The sequence below is a fragment of the Cebus imitator genome, unplaced genomic scaffold, assembly GCF_001604975.1.
Source record: "Cebus imitator isolate Cc_AM_T3 unplaced genomic scaffold, Cebus_imitator-1.0 Scaffold332, whole genome shotgun sequence".
Classification (NCBI taxonomy): domain Eukaryota; kingdom Metazoa; phylum Chordata; class Mammalia; order Primates; family Cebidae; genus Cebus; species Cebus imitator.
Window position 1 is genome coordinate 379,811 of NW_016107647.1, and position 18,196 is coordinate 398,006.

At 49.5% G+C, this 18,196-nt stretch overlaps 1 protein-coding gene across 4 annotated transcripts in view; it reads right to left on the reverse strand.

Moving 5' to 3' along the window:
- The window catches only part of NUP210 (nucleoporin 210), a 106,355-nt gene that overhangs the window by 61,213 nt on the left and 26,946 nt on the right, over positions 1-18,196 (reverse strand). For 3 of the 4 annotated variants that reach the window (XM_037730140.1, XM_017505021.2, XM_017505023.2), the window contains exons 4-8: positions 13,138-13,234; positions 10,268-10,418; positions 7,798-7,930; positions 1,068-1,226; positions 418-486 (exon numbers count right to left, since the gene is read on the reverse strand). In XM_037730140.1, the coding sequence (XP_037586068.1) occupies positions 418-486; positions 1,068-1,226; positions 7,798-7,930; positions 10,268-10,418; positions 13,138-13,234 (609 nt within the window). Of the gene's footprint in view, positions 1-417; positions 487-1,067; positions 1,227-4,187; positions 4,776-7,797; positions 7,931-10,267; positions 10,419-13,137; positions 13,235-18,196 lie in introns of those variants that run through there. The other variant, XM_037730141.1, reaches the window with a different exon arrangement.

The following is an 18,196-nucleotide window of genomic DNA, read 5'->3' on the forward strand; positions in this document are numbered from 1 at the left end:
CCTTCAATACCATCATCAGATTCCTCCCCTCCCGCACCTGCCTACTCTCACATCACCTTAGGGTCCCTCTATAATTGAGCTAACACTGTGCTCCAAGCTCCAATTATCCATAGCAATGGTCAGTTCTGGGCAAAGCTGTGGTATGAAAACCCAGAGGGGGCAAGCCCCCTACCACTCTACCCAGTTCTGTTTCTCTCCCTGCTGAGCCTGTCACCTGCCTGGCTGGGCTCACACTACCTATTTCTGCACCAAATAGGGAAGGGCTGGTGAGTGCCCTGGGCAATGGTGGTCATAAGCAGGTGGCAGAGCTGGCCAGAGGGAAGCATTTTCTATGGAGCTATTTCCTCTTTTTTATTTTTTAAACTCATATAGTCACAATAGAACAGCATCCAGGAAGGCTAGGAGGCCCACACTCACCTAGGTATCCAGGTTCGACCACATATATGGTGCTATTGGGTAACCTAGAAGCACCCTGCATTCGAATACCTGAGTTTTTAATTAAGGGGCAACACAAAACAACAGCAAATAAACCAGCTGGTTGGCTAGTTTCAGCTTGGCTCAGAATCCTGACCATCAAGACATCACATGGAGAGAAGAGGGGATGAAAACACAGCTGGCTTAGGCCACATTGAGCAAAGACACTTTTCAGAATCAAAGGTCACACTGCGCTTGCTACACTAGCAAAGGGGAATCTCTGCGAGGGACACTGGGGACCACAAAGGACACACCAAGTCTGGGGCATCAATACCCCATTATGCTAGTATGGAAACAGACCCTGCCAGGCCCCCTCTGAGAAGGCTGCAGGTACTGGAGAAGTTTCCAGAGGTGAGGAATGACACTCAGCTCCTGCCATCACCTCCCACTGCCGGGAGCCTCTGGGGTGAGTCACCCACAGCCGTGAGCAGTTCCACTCAGCAGTGCTATTTCAGTTCTTTCTGATTTTTCAGACCGTTAAGGGGAAATGGCTATTTTTAGCCCTGCCAAGCTTTCAGGGAAAAAAACGACTTGACTTCCAAACAGCAGCTCCACCACGCCTATGCACACACGCAAGCCCGAGAAAAGGATACTCCGGTGGCCAAGGACGAGGCTGCTCTGTCCCAGCTGCAGTGCAGTGACCATCGACGTCTCCTGGTCCAAGACAGCCACCGGCCGGGCTGGGTCTCCCTCAGGGCCTGGGATGCTGTTCTGAAGCTGCAGCTCATACTGATCAGAAGGCATGGAGAGTTCTGGCCACCAACAAACAAAAAATAATAGGGAAAAAGAGAGCAAAGACAGAAAATGTTAGAAGCCAACACACTCCCACCGCCACCCTGAATCTCTGCACCCTGCTGTCAGTACAGCTGCCGCATTTTTTCCTTAATTGTTTTCAGTGCTTTAAATTTGAATATTGTTCTCCATGCTAGTGGACAAAGCTGACACTCCATGAATTTTAGAGGCAATCAGTTTTTATGTGTCTGCTGTAAGCTGTTAAAAAAAAAATCAGCTGGGCGAGGTGGCTCACGCCTATAATCCCAGCACTTTGGGAGGCCGAGACAGGCAGATCGTGAGGTCAGGAGATCAAGACCATCTTGGCTAACACGGTGAAACCCCATCTCTACTAAAAATAGAAAAAATTAGCTGGGCATGGTGGCAGGCACCTGTAGTCCCAGCTACTCGAGAGGCTGAGGCAGGAGAATCGCTCGAACCCGGGAGGTGAAGTTTGCAGTGAACCAAGACTCTGTCCCCACACTCCAGCCTGGGCAACAAAGCAAGACTTTTTAAAAAAAAAAAAAAAAATCAACCACATTCCATTTGCCAGCTGCTTGGAGAATACTAACGTTACACCATTTCTGAACATCGCAAAGTGAACTGTTTGCTTCTACGTAGAGGGGGCTGTTTGGTGACACTGGGGTTCTTGCTGGCTCTGTCTGGCCTCTAAGGCTTTCCTTAGAAGCTCTGGTCACTGGTCTTCCAAGGGGTCTGTAACTGCAAACAATGAACCCTGCTGCCACCCTTACCAGCCTCAGTGTTCCCCTGTTCTTCACATCCACTTGGCAGAAAAATAACTTGCCCAACTAGGACAAGTGAGCTAGGATGGAGAACAGTTTCCCTGGGAAATAACAGTTCTGTAAAGTGGGCCACATCAATGTCCATCTTCCTTGCCCTCTGGGCAGAGACCACAAGCACTTCTGATAGCAATAGTGACTGCTGACCAGGGATCAAGATGTCTCAGAACAATGAGGTGTCTCATGATCATGTTCCCTCACCTCATCCCTCAATAGCCCACACTACTGAGAGCCACATTTTGTGGATAGGGGACTGAGGACATCAAGATGAGCAGCCTGCTCACTGTCGCGCAGCTAGTGGAAAACAGAGCTGGGATTCTGATCCAGAGAGCCTGACCACTTCCACATTCACTCTCCTAAGTCCGTGGAGGTTCCTAACCAGTCACCTACTCACTGTCCCTACAGGTGGGACAGTCTAGCCCTCCAGCAAGAGAAGAGGACACAGGGAACAGCAGACAATATCCCTGCTTGGCCTTCCTCTCAGGCCAGCTCAGGGCTTCAATACCCCATAGAGGATGTCAGGTCAGGGCTCCCAGAGGAATTTCAGCTAATGCATGTTTCACAATCTCCAGGGATTCTGATGAGAATTCTAAAAGAGAGACAACTTGTCTAGCCCTTTGTCCTGGGGTATTTTTCATGTGATCTAATAAGCATCAAATAATTTTCACTAGAATACTGGGTCCTCAAAGTGTGGTCCCTGAACCATCAACATCACCTGGAACTGCAAATGATGGGCCCCATCCCAGACCTGCTGAATCAAACACTGGTGTGGGCTCCAGCAAGCTCTGTTTTCACAAGCCCTGTAGGTGATTCTGATGCAGGCTTGAATCGAGAATCCCATAGGGAGTGCACAGCCCACGTCCTCATCTCTAATCAAGTGATTCTTGCAGATTATGTATCTAGTGTTCAGAATATGGAGGAGTGCATCAAAGATAAATGTCAGAATAAAATAACACAGTCGCTCAATGAAGCAATATTACTTTATACTGATTAATGAAGCACTAGCTTCCTCCCTTGTTTATTTTCAAGTTCTCTAAATGAGTAAGGCCCTTTGGGAAATGAAAATGCTTACATTGAAGGCGTCATACATAGTACAGATGTAACCCACCTTGCAAATCCTAAGACTGAAAATAAGGAGGTTTTTTGACAGACTCCTTACATACCTCTCTGTCTCTATTTCTTTTTTTCTTTCCAGAGGGTCTTACTATGATGGCCTGGCTGCAGTGCTGTAGTTTTCACAAGTACAATCACACCTCGCTGCAGCCTGGAACTCCTGGGCTCAAGTGATCCTCCTGCCTCGGCCCCCTAAGTAGCTAGGACTACCAATGCATGCCACCACACCTGGCCTTAGATACTCCCTGTTACCTGAATCTCACTTCTTATAAAAGACATTGAATGTGGAAGTCTTTGCAGATGTTAAGGGCACTGCCCAGTTCCTGCCTTTGAATTCTTGGGCCAACAACAGAAAGGTTACTCCTAAGGCCCCAGATCATCCCTGCTATGATCTGCAGGGGTAAACAGCTGCCCTTCTGTAGGCCAAGAGGCTCACATTGTTCTAAAAGACATGATCTCTGTCCTCTATTGGCCCTGGATGATCCCCCAAGATGTTTCTGTCAGCATCCCCACTCCTGGACCTTGTGCTCTACATGAGCTCCAGGGATGACCATGGAGCTCCTGAGGAGCTGGGTCTGAGTCAAGGATGATGGAGAGCTCACTCCCCTGCCTCTGACCTCAGCCCCTGCTCATGCAGCCCCAGATCCATTAGTTCTGAGCAGCCACAGTTAAGTGCCTAACAGATTCAAAGTCCCTTCACAACTGAGTCTTTGACACATGAACCTCAGCCCAACACATGTTCATGCTATTGGTTTTGCAAACCGAGTACACTTTATTTCAGTAATTTCCATCATTCTATCAAGTTCTCTTCAGATACTGATTCCATCAGCCAGCATGTCCTTCCCACATTTTTGTTACATCTAACAACTTGATCACTGTGGCAGTCATGTGTGCAACCAATCCAAACGCCAACAGGACTGAGGACTGCAGACTGGAGATGGAGACCACAGCCCCCACTAGAAGCCCATCCTTCTAAAAGCAACACAGACGCCCCTACTATAAGCCCAGAAGCCCATCTCCTACACTCTCAGGCCTTGCTTGCAGACATGATGTGACTGACTGTGCTCCGCCTCCACTAGGCTGTGAGCTTCAGGAGGGCAGGAACCAGGCAGCTCTGCCGACCACTGTGCACTCAGCACCCAGCAAATGGCAGCACAGAGCAGATGCTCAGGAAATGTGTTTGTAAGAAAGGGAGCAGCTAGAGAAAAGAAGAGAGGCAGGCATAAAGAAAATAAAAATGCCAAAGAAGAAAAAAATACTTTAAGGAAGGAAACCCAAAAGAAAAGAAAATATAGAGTTAATCAGCAGTTATAATTATCCCATGTTAGTAACCCCACGTAACTGTCATCCAACCTAAAGTGCTCTGAGCCTTCCACAGGGTGCTGTGCTAGACAGGGATTTGTTGAAATTCAGGCTCCCTGGGAAGACACCATTCCCTAACTTTTCTGTGTTGCAAACCTGCAAAAACCAATAGAGTCATGTGAATTATACTTCAATGAAAAACCAATCCAGCTAGGCTGAGCATGGTGGCTCATGCCTATAATCCTAGCACTTTGACAAGCTGATGTAGGAGAGATAACTTGAGCCTAGGAATTTGAGACCAGCCTGGGCAACACAAAGACCCCATCTCTATAAGAAAAAAAAAAAAAAAATTAGCCAGCCATAGCGGCATGTGCCCCTGATCCCAGCTACTCAGGGGACTGGTATAGGAGGGTCACCTGAGCCTGGGAGGTCAAAGCTGCAGTGAGCCATGATTGTGCCACTCCACTCTAACCTAGGTGACAAAGTGAGACTCTCCCTCAAAAATACCCCAAATCAATTCATCTAAAAGACTCAGGAGTTTCTGTTGGTGTGTCTTGTTCATGGGGAAGTTTTACTAGCTTGGCCCCTCTCCATTTTGCCATCTGGAATCCACTGCAGTGCTGTGGCATCCAGTGCTATCAATCGCATAGGAATGTCTATTTTTGGAGGACTTTCACATCTCATTACCCCACTGATGAAAGGGAGGTGGTCTGCCTCTTTCCTTTCCTGTCCCAAGGCATCTTTCGTGTGCTCCAATTCCTTGACTTCTGTGGCAGTCAGCTCAGTGACTAAGCCCATTAGTTTTCTAGGGACCTTGGGAGGTGCAGTTCCTCTGGGCTGTGATACCTGAGCTAATTTAGAATGAGCTCTTTCTGAAGCCAGCCCATCCCCTCTTAACCACATGGGCTCTGCTTGCCCAGCTGAGGCAGTTTCATGCCCCTTGAGTCCCATGCAAAGGGACCACCTCACTGCTGCCCTGAGATACTGTAAGACCCTGTTTTTTGTTTTGTTTTCTTTTCTTTTTGATGGAGCCTCGCTCTGTTGCCCAGGCTGATGTGCAATGGCGCAATCTCAGCTCACTGCAACGTCTGCCTCCCAGGTTCAAGTAATTCTCCTGTCTCAGCCTCCTGAGTAGCTAGAATTAAAGGCGCGCGCCACCATGCCTGGCTAATTTTTGTATTTTTAGTAGAGACCTGTTTTTACCATGTTGGTTAGGCTGGTCTCAAACTCCTGACCTCATGATTCACCCACCTCAGCCTCCCAAAGTGCTGGGATTACAGGCATAAGCCACTGCACTGGTCTGCCTGTGTTATTATAATTACCTTTTTTTCTGGGTTTGCTTTGGGGAGATGGAGCAGAGGGAAATTCCAATCGATCCCACAGGGGTGATTAAGGCTAAGGTGCCCAACAGTTTTGTGAGCTTCAGGTCTTCTATGCCTCAGTTTCCTCATGTAGGAAACAGGGTATTAATGAAATCTACCTCATAGCGCTGTTGGGTTATATCCAGGCGCACACCTGTAATTCCAGCTACTCAGAACTGAGGTGGGAGAATGTCTTGAGGCCAGGAGTTTGCGATCAGACTGGGCAACATAGCAAGACCAGGTCTCTAAAAAATAAAAGCAGTTTAAAAAAGAAAAGCACCTAGAACTGCCCAACACTGAGGAAATATTCAGTCATGATTAGGTGCTGCCGGCAGTGACCAGGCTCTCCAAGCCTCTTCCTTCAGGCCACAGTGCCATTTCTTGATCAGGGTTCATGGATAATTTTATACTTCTGAGACCTCCTGTTTGTGCCCTCTGGCCTTTCAACACACTCCCCCATTGCATTCTTCTTTAGGCTGCTGTGTCTGCATCCCCAGAACTCTACCTTGGAGCCTCCTCCCTTTTCAGAGTCTCAGAAAGCCACATCTTGGACTGTCCCTGTCCTAGAATCTGCTTCCCTGAAGTTGGGTAAACATCAGGCTCTGACTAGGACACCCACACTTGGCTTCCTACAAATCCTACTGCAGGCCATCCTTCCCCATTGATTTGACACCTTGCAGAAGGGCAGATGCTGCCTGCCCAGAATTAAGAAACATGAGTTTGCTTCCCTTCAGCTAGGACCCCCTTGCCAGAGAGAACTGGGCCCAAAGGCAGGGGTACCTGTCCTCAGCTTCCTTGTCCTCCTGAGAGACAAGGAAGTGTTCTGCCACACAGGAATGACCAACCAGACAACTGCTTTCAGCTAAGCAGGACTTTAAAGAGGACAGCACCTCCCATCATCTGGGGACACTGCTCAAGTTGCTGTTATGTTGAAGTGTGATCTGCCTGCTCTTAAAATGACACCCTGTATCACAGATGGAACCAACCTGCCAACCTGGCAAAGTCACCTGCCTGAGGCCCTCGGATGGAATGGCCCTGAGCTCTTGTGCCCAGGACCCTCCAGGTCCTACGCTCTAGCTGTTAAACATACATAGCTTTGAACAAAATGATAATGATCCTTAGGAGGACTGGAACTCCATTAAGAACCCTCACTATCTAAACACAAGTACACAGTGTAACTCCACTCCTATTGATTCATTTTGTCCTCACAGCCCCAGCAGAAAGGCCTCAAAGGCTCCAATGAGAAACAGCCCTGGAGATGAGCAGTGGCATGCCCAAGTTTTCAGCTGTCTGTTGCAGACCAGGGGCAAAACTCAGCTCAACACAAAGTCCACAGCTCTGGACTTGCTGCCACTGAAGGGGCATATACCTCAAAGAATTTGAAAGCAGGTACTCAGGTATTTTCTCACCATGTTCATAGCAGCATTACTCACAATGGCCAAAAAGTGGAAACAACCCAAGTGTCTGTTGATGGATGAATGGGTAAACAAAATATGGGCTATCCATCCACACAATGGAGCACTACTCAACTTTAAAAGAGAAGGTAATTCAGACCCTTGCTACAACATGGATGAACCCTGAAGGCATCAGGCTAAGAAAAAAGTGACATAAGCCAGTCACAAAAAAACAAATACTACATGATTCCACATACATGAGGTACCCAGAGTAGTCACATTCACAGAGACAGGAAATAGAATGGTGGGTGCCAAAGGCTGGGAGAGGGTGAAGGGGAGTTAGTGTTCTCACAACACAGAGCTTCAGTTTGGAAAGATGAACAAGTTCTGTGGATGGTGGTGATGGCTGCAAGAGCATGCTTGATGCTACCTGACTGAGCACTTAAAAATGGTTAAGATATTTGCTCTTGGTAAATTTTTTTGATATTTGATATTGGTAAATTTTGTTACATACATGTAATCAAAATAAAAAAAAAAAGGAGGAGGGAAGCATCTGCCATGAGGGCAGAGCCAATGACACACCTGCAATTGTCCCTTGCCTGATCTTCTGCACCTTGTAGTGAACGGAGGTTCCCACCATCAGGTAGATGTCATAGGCCGGGTTCAGAAGGATGTTCTCCAAAATCAGCAGCCTGACTTCGGCAGGGCGTACATTCTTGGCATAAAGAGAAGGTGGACAAAGTGAGGTGTGGCCAGGAAATGGAGGAGTGGCGGAGTAAACAAGAGAAAGAGAGCTGTTGTAAACATAGGAATAGGGAAGTTAAAAGCAAAGAAACAAGAGGTCATTCCCAAATCCTTACTTTCAGACCCCAGAGGTCCCAGGGGAGTTCCATAAGTACAGCAGGCACCCAAAGGCATTACCCAGACTGAGCCCTCACACTAGCTGCACAGTGGGTGTGGTTTAACTCTATGTATAACAATGATTAAACGGGAGTAAAAGAGGGGACCCAGGGCAAACTTTAGGGATGCTATGGCCACCAGGAGCTCAAGTTCTCTCCCCACAAAAGGTCCAGGGATCTTGAGAAGCCCCAGGCCAATGTAAAAAGCAGGAGATGCGCATGTGCTGTGATGAGCCCTCAGCTGCTATTCCTTGGCCCCTTCTCCTTCCCACCTTTCACCCCCAACCTGTGACCGCCCCCCTCCTCAGGAAAACCTGTAAGCAACTTCCTGATGGAAGAAAGATCACGAGATGCCCTGTCTAGTGCACCCCCAGGTACTGGATTCTCCAGAGGCCTGCACCTTTCATTGACTTTGTCTGTTTGATGGCGCTGTACATTGTAGAAAAGTGACAGCAAGGCAAATGATTCTTGTCCACAGAAACTCAAACATTTTCTCTGCTGGAGGCACAGCTGACTGCCCTCCTGTGGATGTGGGCATTCTGCTTCTTTTTGAGTTCAGTTCTTGGTGGACTGTGGCTACTCTTTGGATTCTCCTTTAAGCCTACTGTCACATCTGACGTGTTCCTCACTTAACAACTAGTTAATACTATCTTCAGTGTGTTCAAAAGAGACAAGCATATCGGGTACCACTGTGGTTAGGGCTCTGTGGTGGATGCTTTCCAGCACACAGGCAGGGAGGGCCACTGAATGTCTATTGCCAGGACAGCCAAGTCTGCCTTCCAGCTTAGCGGTGGGGCTGTACCCCATCCCAGCCCTGGGCCCTATGCAGGAGCAAACTGTCTCCAAATACTACCTGCAGAGTCCTGCAGGATCAGCCCCTATAACATGGCATGTCCCTATGTTTCCAAAACCTTCCAGGACTCTCCGATGCAGTAAACCCACTAGAGAGTGAATCAGAAGAGGATTTCTCTGTCTGCCACTTTATAAAATTAAATGGCAGGCCAAGTACCACAGTGTTCCTGCCTATGCACTAGGCAAACAAAAAGATCTCGGGGTTGCAGCTCAAAATGAGGCACATGTTGAGTGGACATTAGCCCACAGGGCAAAGGAAGGAACCAGGACGTTAGATAGACCAACTCCTCACTCTCCTTTCCTCTGGACACCCCCACTACTTACCCGGAGAATGGGATGCTGGTGAGGCCAGGAAGACATGGGATTGGCTGGGGCAGGGTTGAGGAGATCTACACATGGGATCCCTGGGCCACCAGTCTCAGGGCTCCAGTGGGGCACAGGAGAGACAGCACAGAAAACACCCAGGAGCCGAGGTTTTGTCAAAGCCCCGAGTGCTTGGGAGCGCCCCAGTATCAGCTCAGCGGGGGGCGCCAGTTGGAAATAGGTGAGTTACTGAGAACCTCCTGCTCTTGGACCTCCCTAGAAACTGAGAATGAGCGGGCCGGGCACGGTGGCTCACGCCTGTAATCCCAGCACTTTGGGAGGCCGAGGCGGGTGGATCATGAGGTCAAGAGATCAAGACCATCATGGCCAACATGGTAAAACCACATCTCTACTAAAAATACAAAAATTAGCTGGGCATGGTGGTATGTGCCTGTAGTCCCAGCTACTCGGAGGCTGAGGCAGAAGAATTGCTTGAACCCGGGAGGCAGAGGTTGCAGTGAGCCGAGATCACACCACTGCACTCCAGCCTGGCAACGGAGAGAGACTCTGTCTCAAAAACAAACAAACAAAAAATTAGCTGGACATGGTGGTGGTGCATGTCTGTAATCCCAGTTGCCCGGGGGTCTGAGGCAGGAGAATCACTTGAACCAGGAGTCAGAGGTTGCAGTGACCCAAGATCGTGCCATTGCATTCCAGCCTGGTGACAAAGTAAGACTCCATCTCAAAAAAAAAGAAACTGAGAATGAGCAAATGCTTTGCACATCTGCAGATGCTTTCTGGGGCCTCAACCAACTTTCTTTGTAAGCTGAGGCTCAACCAAACCAAACCAAACCAAACCATAAAAATATGAACCCACATCCTAAAATCATGGAACAGTGTCTCACTTCCACTATTCAATGTGTCTATGGGGGTGAGCAGGCGGCAGCAGCCTGATTTCACCCCAGGAAGCCCATTGCCTCCCAGTGCCCCAGGCCCACCTTGTAGACAGCCTCCTGGATTCGAGCCTTGAGCTTGGAGCTCCCGGTCTTCATCCCAGACACCAGGATGGTGTCCCCCTGCTTGGCAGCCTTTTCCATCTCTGAGATATAAGAAGGAGGGATGTACGTAGACTCCAAGAAAGTGAGAATTCTGGAAAAGGAGCATGTTGTCAAAGTTCATTGATCAAACTCCAACATGAGATTCATCAGACTCTACCACAACATTCCCTATTAGCACCTCCCACTGGGGCTGATGCGGAAATAAGGGGTGGCACCCTAGTCAGGGCTGGGGCTGCCTAGAGACATGTCCCTGCAGCTTCCTACATCAGAACTGCCAAAGTCCTTGTGAAAAATGCAGATTCTTGGCCACTGGTCCAGGCTTTGTCTGCAAGATGCCTGGGAATCTGCATTTTATCCACATGCACACATGATGTAAACACTGACACGCAAGATCAGCCGTTGAGTCCACATGGGAACAGTAAGGCTGGGAGAGGTGGCAGCAGCAGGCTCGCCTCCCCCAGGCTGCCTGCTCCTGTCCCAGCCCCCCGGCCTAGTGCCCAGCTCTGGGGAACGATTCTCCATGGCTGGTCCCCTAGCCCAGGGAACCGGACAGCACCACGTCTCACTCTCCCTGGATCCCAGCTTGGGGAAATGTTGGGGATGTGGTGGAGCCTGGAGTGTGGGCTGCTGGGTAGGCCTGGCTTCAGCGATCCTTCCCACGCAGCCTCCCACTTCAGCCTGCATTTACAAACAAGCCAACTGTTCCTCTGCAAAAGAGCAATCTGCCGATGCTGGGCCACGCCATGATTTATTTCCTCTCCTGGTTACTCTAGGTGTCACATGTCAAATTGACTACAAATCCAGGACAATCCAACTCCAATCTGTCTTGGCGTCTGGGATTTCCGTTAGCATTTGGCTCAGGTGCAGAGCTACCTGGAAGCTCAAGAGGCCTAACGTGCTGGGCCACAGGGGGCTGTCAGAAGGGGACAGGGAAATCAGTATCCTCTCAACATCCAGTGCGCGCCAGGCCCAGAGAGGGGCCCTCACTGCTGAGCTGCACAGTGGCCCTCATAGGCAGGCAAGGGATCCCCTCCAGCTGTGTTTCCCAGGGCAGAAGGCTGAGGCTCAGGTGGGTAATGTTCCCTGACTAAGACCACAGCCAAAAAACCAGAACTAGAATCCAGGTTTCTGACTCCCCTGCCCATGGTCATGGTTTTACAAAACACCAGAAACCACAGAGCTGGTCCAGAAGGCTCTGCCTCCAGGAGGGCAACCTGGCTCACAAAGGCGTCAGGATGTGAAGATGTCTGCCTGAGTCACTGTGAGCTGAGCCCTGGAACCACCACATCCCCAACATCCCCTATGGCCCAGACTGGACTCTAATGGCATAACGAGAGACCAGACAGTAAACTCCCAACAAAGGACTTATCATTACAAAGGAGTGAGAGAGCTACTTCCCCGGATCAGAAGCAAGTGCAAGAACAGAGTGTCAATTCTGTGATATTCCGGCCAAAGACACAACATTCACAGACCCTGGCCGTGAGGGAACAGCAGATGAACCCAAAACAAGGGCTGCTCTAAAGATAACTAGACTGTCCTCTTCACAAGCGTCATGGTGTCCAAAGTCAAAGCCCAAGAGACTGTCCCAGGCTGATAGAGACTAAGAGAAACAGGACACATGTGGCAGGTGATTCGGGACTGCGATTTTTCTTTTTGCTGAAAGGGATAAAACTGGGACAAGTGACCAAACTCAAGTGAGGTCTGAAGATGATCGGCATCAGTGTTTGCTTCCTAGCGCCATGACTGCATGGTGGCCGTGCAGGATGATGTCCTTGATGGTTGTAAAGCACATGAAAATCATCAGGGTGACAGGACATGAGGCTGGCAACAGGCTCTCAGGTGAATGAGGGCAATCACTTTTTGGACTACACTGGCAGGTTTTCTACAGGCCCAAAGTTGCTGCAAAAAGAGACTCAAAACATTCAAAAACAACTTTTAAAAAGGGACCATGCTTTTAAAAAATCATGTAGCAAAACATGAGGAAAGCAGCACAGTTGCGAATCCAAGCTCAGACCTGGGGCCTGCACCAGCGCCGGCCAAGGACCCACGTGGCTCTCCTCCTGCCCTGTCCCACACATGGCAGCACAGTGAGCCACTGACAGGAGACTCAAGCATCTCAAGAACTGAACTGCTCATTTTTTAACTACAAATAAATAGACCTGGGGTCCATGACTCCCACGGCTGGTCTCTCCCATGGAGACAGTGCAGATCCACGGATCAGAGTTCAAACTCCAGCTCTGCCCATCCTGAGTTCAGACAAGCGGATCGGCCTCTCCAAGTCTCAGCCTCTGGGACCACTCGATGGAGAGCACAGTTGTGTGCAAGCTCGCATGGCAGCCAGAGGATGACACACGTCAAGACACTTAAGGCGTCCACCTCACAACAAGTCTGGCTACACTGCTGTACGGGGAACTCAACACTGTTCCACCTGAGACTGGCACACACAGCTGGCCCATGCGCCAGCCAAAACCTGGCTACCCTTTAGCGTCCCAGAACTTCAGCCTGGGGCTACCCACACTTCCCCTGCACCCTGAGATAGCCATGTGTGTCTCATTTCTCCAGCTGGACATCCCAAGCCTCTGACAACTTCCCACACGACACTCTCTGTGGGCTGCAGAAGCAACCAGGCTCCTGCACAATGGTGTGAGTGAACCTTCCTCCTTAATCAGACACTTGGAATGTTGCAGGCATCCTGGGAATCTCCCAGGCTCCACACTAAGATGAAAGCCCCTCGCCAGTGTGGAGCTCACAGACATCCGCCTTCCCGCTTCCCTTCAAAGGGGGTCAGGCCTGACAGAGGCACCCCTTACCGCAGTGCATTGTGAGAGTCTGAGAACCTGTCCGCCTCGGAGTCCTTCACAATCGTCCACTCAAAGACCAGTCCGGCCAGGGTGCTGAAGGTGTTCCCTGTAAGAGCAGACGTCGGGGCAGACAGGCATGGAGTTAATTCCCCAGGGCTGAGGGAGGCGGGATAGGAGCTTCTGCCCCACACAGGAACGACACTCCACATCACCCACCACCAGGCAGGTGTCATGACCTGCATTTCAGGAGGGGAAGCTGAAGCTAAAAGGAATGAAGATCTTCACAGTCATGTGGTCACCAGGGGGCAAGGCCAGGATTTGAACCCAGGGCTGTCAGGTGAAAGCTTGTGCTCTTCCTGCTGTGACTCCCTGCCTTTGACTGCAGGACCAGCTCAGTGCAGTGCTTAACACTGCTGCCCTACATGCCTGTGAGCACTCCAGAGTTTAGGAGGCTGCTCAGAAACCCAGGCCATTTGCTCCTGCTCACCACCTCCTGAGAGTAAACTCCTCTCCCTCCCTGTGCAGGGGTGGGGACGCAGTGGGGAGAGGCATTGTCACATGACTCTTGTCTCTTTGCCTTGACTGTGAGAGTCCTGCAGTCCTGGGGTAAGTAAGGGGGCCACAAAGGTCCTTGGCTAGCGCTGGTGTAGCCTCTGGGTCTGAGCTTGTATTCACAACTGTGCTGCTTTCCTCATGATTTGCTATGTGATTTTTTAAAAGCACGGTCCCTTTTTAAAAGTGGAGGGCCAGGCCTAGACAGCCTCGGCTCTAATGTCCTGGCTTGCTGCCTGGGAGCCTTCTGACCTGTCCTTTCCAATCAAGAAACAGATGCCACTTGCAAACCTAGTTCTCACCTTCCCTTGAAAGGCTGAAGATCCTGCTACTTGGACCTCATTCTCTCTGAGGGTCAAAAGCTGCTCGCCCTCCCTAAAAGGGGCCATGCCACACTCCCCCTGCCAGCCCCTGATGCCCCACACCTGTTCCACATCCCTCATCCACATTCCCTTTCTAACCAGCTCCAATACAGGGCATCTGGGGGCCCGAGAAATGCTGCTTCTACAGTGCAAAGGGCAAGGTATTTAGAGTTGGACAGGCTTGGGGTCCTGCTTCTCTTCACCCCTATCCCTGGCCCCATTAAGTCTCAAAGGCCACATGAAACAGTGCTTAGTGACATGTCTAGAGTTCACAACAGCCCACTTATGGACAAAGGGATGGAGGTGGGGAAGGTCCTGCTGAGGGGTGAGGGGGCAGGGAAAGCTCTCAAGAAACCTCTGCCCGAAGTTTTGCTTTTTCCACTCAAAAAGAAAGCTGTCAGTACCTACTATGTGCAACAGACAGAGCCCTGGACCTTGAAGCCTCACAGCCAAGTTTACATAGCAACCATGAAAGCCAGCAGTCCGGTCTCCAGATGATCCACCTCCCCTGTCCTGCAGGAGGGCTGCAGGAAAATGTTAAACAATTCAACCTAACAAACATTTACCTGATGCCAGCTGGGCAAAGTCCAGTGTCAGACACAAAAGCGTCCAGAAGAATGAACTGATCCCAGTTCTATCCTCCGAGTGCTGACCTCAACAAGCCACAGTAAAAAATGTCCGGCACCCCAGGGTCAGTGAAGGGGCCACTCAAGAGCTGAGCGAAACTGAAGGGAGGAACAAGTCTCACCTTGGGCAGCCAAGGAGGACTCCCTGGAGGAGGGCACACCTGAGAGGCAATGCCAGAGGAAGCATGGCTTCTGAAAGCAGAGTTCAGGAGGGGAAGGTGCTCTAGGCAGAAGAGACAGCTTAAGGGAAGGTGAGGCAGGGGCATCGTTGGAGACCCTGAGCTAGTCCAGTTCTGCTCAGGCAAGAGGCAAGAGTGGGCCAGGAAATAAATGTGAGAACACTGACTGGAGGCAGGCACTCTGCAGGCGGCTTCTGGCCAAAAAGGCAGATCCCAGCCACTTGGGGAGGGCCCCCAATGCCCAGGAAAATGCAGCAGCAGGAGACAGGCCGCGCGTCCAGGCAGAAAAGAGCAACAGTCAGACATCCTGGATCCCAGCCCCTGCTCAGCGACCCATGAGCTGTGTGACCGTGGGCAAATTACTGAAGCTGAACGTCAGCTTCCTCGTCTCTACAGTGGGCATCAGACCATTTATGAGCACAATAAGACATTGTACTTACTAAGGGGACAACACACTGCCTGGCACCCATGGGCAGCCAGGGTACCACTGTTTGCTGAGCAATTATCTTTCTTGACATTCATCAATCTGATAAGGCACATCCTTTCTGGGACTGCCAGTCACTCAAAGGTTCTAAAGGTCAAGTTCATCTTCACAGAGGAGACTTCTGACCAGAAAAGGGTTTGCAGGCTCAGAAAAAAGGCAAAAGGGCCTGGCACAGTGGCTCACGCCTATAATCCCAACACTTTGGCAGGCCAGGGCGGGCAGATCACAAGGTCAGGAGATCAAGACCATCCTCGCCAACATGGTGAAATCCTGTTTCTACTAAAAATGCAAAAATTAGCTGGGCGTGGTGGCGGACGCCTGTAATCCCAACTATTCAGGAGGCTGAGGCAGGAGAATTGCTTGAACCTGGGAGGCAGAGGTTGCAGTGAGCCCAGATTGCGCCACTGTACTCCAGCCTGGTGACAGAGCGAGACTCCATCTCAAAAAAAAAAAAAAAAAAAAAAAAAAAAAAAAAAAAAAAAAAAAAAAAGAAAAAGAAAAGAAAAAGAAAAAAGGCAAAAGGAATGATGAAGGTACTCATCAAAGTATGAGAACCCAGTAGAAAGCATGACAACCTCACAGTGGATGAGGACGAGGAAGGGAGTTATCCATTTCCTTGCTGCAAAGGTGGGGCCTTGACATGGGCTGCTGGTGAAAGACTCAGTCTGTGGAGAACAGAAGACATCCTACTCTGGAACTGGCCGCAGGGGCCATCAACCCTCAGGAGTGCAGGGAGTGTGAGAGGAAACAGTCCAGGCCTCTGGGCACCATCCTGGCATAACAGTGGCCTGGGAAGGCCTGGGCAGGCATCTCCCCAATCCCAACATCCCCACCACCTGCCTGGGGAGGACAGACACACATTCAAGAAAACAGTGACTTAAAAGGGATTTAACTAAAACTGCAAGGATGAACAATAGCAGGTTCTGACAAGGACGTAGAGATCATGGCACCTTCACACACTTCCCCCAGGAATCTGAAACATGGCAGCCACTTGGGAAGCCTCCTGGCAGCTCCCAAACAGTTAAACACAGAGTTATCCTATGCCCTGACAATTCCATTCCTACCCAAGAGACCGGAAAACCCATGTCTACATGTGAATGTTCACAGCAGCATTATTCATAACCGCCAAATGTGAAAACAACCTAAGAGTCCATCAGTGGATGAGCGGAGAAACAAACACGGTCGACCCCTGCAGTGGAAAGTTATTCAGCCACAAAAAGAATGAAACATGGGCCAGGTGCAGTGGCTCAAGCCTGTAATCCCAGCACTTTGGGAGGCCTAGGCAGGTGGGTCATTTGAGGTCAAGAGTTTGAGAATAGCCTGGCCAACATGGTAAAACCTTGTCTCTACTAAAAATACAAAAACGAGCCAGGCATGGTGGTGCGCGCCTTAGTCCCAATTATTCAGGAGGCTGAGGCAAGAGAATCTCTTGAACCCCAGGAGGCGGAGGCTGCAGTGAGCCAAGATGACACCACTGTACTCCAGCCTGGCAAACTCTGTCTCAAAAAAAAAAAAAAAAAAGGAATGTTAAGTATGACAGACACACTTAACAACACAGATGAACTTTGAAAACGTGCTCAGTGAGAGAAGCCAGTCACAAAAGATTGTATGTACAGTTGTATACGGCTGCACACATGCACTGTGTGATTCTATTCACATGAAATGTCCAGAACAGCCAAATGCGAAGAGACAGAAAGCAGATTCATGGTCATCAGGGGCTGGAGAGAGGAGAGAATGGGGAATGACTGCAATGAGTATGGGGCTTCCTTTTGGGGTGATAAAAATGTTCTGAAATTAGACAATGGTGATATTTACACAATTGTGTGAAATTACAAAAAGCACTGAATTGTACACTTGAAATGGGTAAAACTTCATGAGATATAAATCTCAATACAAATGAACATCTCTTTTTAAATGACTTAAGGGAGGAAATAGAACAGAGTAGCCAAAAGCAGGAGTTGGCAAACTATGGCCCCTGGGCCAAATCTGCCCCTCTGCCTATTTTTATAAATAAAGTTTTATTAGAACACAGCCACATTAGAACACATTAGATAGAATGACATGTCCATTCATTTACATATCATCTAAGGCTGTGCCTGTGTGTCTGTGTCTGAGATTCTGGGGGCAGCGGCTAGGTCCTTCTTTCCCTATAGCAGCCCTGGTGCCTGAACAATGTCTAGTTTGTACAAAGTGCTCAGAGAAACACCCCCTGGCATACTGGGCACTCACATGAGACTGAACACTTTACATATTTCTCACTAAGTCCTTATGGTCTCCAGGACAAGCATTGCTGCCTCAATCTCACAGGTCAGAGGGCAGTGTCAGAGGTTAAGGGCCTTATCTGGTGAATGAGTAAGTAAGGGAAGAAGAGGTCTGCTAGTGTTTTAAATAGTGGTTTGGCGTCTGGGCCATTTGGCTATGTCTGGGCCATTTTTGATTGCCATGGCTTGGGAGACACTACTATCATCTAGTAGGTAGAGGCCTGGGATGCTGCTGAGCACCCTATAATGCACCGACAGCCCCCATCACAAAGAATTATTCAACCCCAAATGTCAATCAATACTATCTAGGCTAAGAATCCTGATTCAGAATTTTTTTTCAAAAACAGGAGCTAGAGTTGTCAGAAAAGGTTTCAAAGACAAGGTGAGCCTTGGTTTGAACTTGGTTTTGGGGCAGATCATCTGAAAGACATCTTTTGCCTTATTTTCTCCGACAAGAATTTTAACCTACAAAGTTTTCCTTACTGGCTGGGCACGGTGGCTCATGCTTATAATTCCAGCACTTTAGGAGGCTGAGGCGGGTATCACCTGAGGTCAGGAGTTTGAGACCAGCCTGACCAACATTGTGAAGCCCTGTCTCTACCGA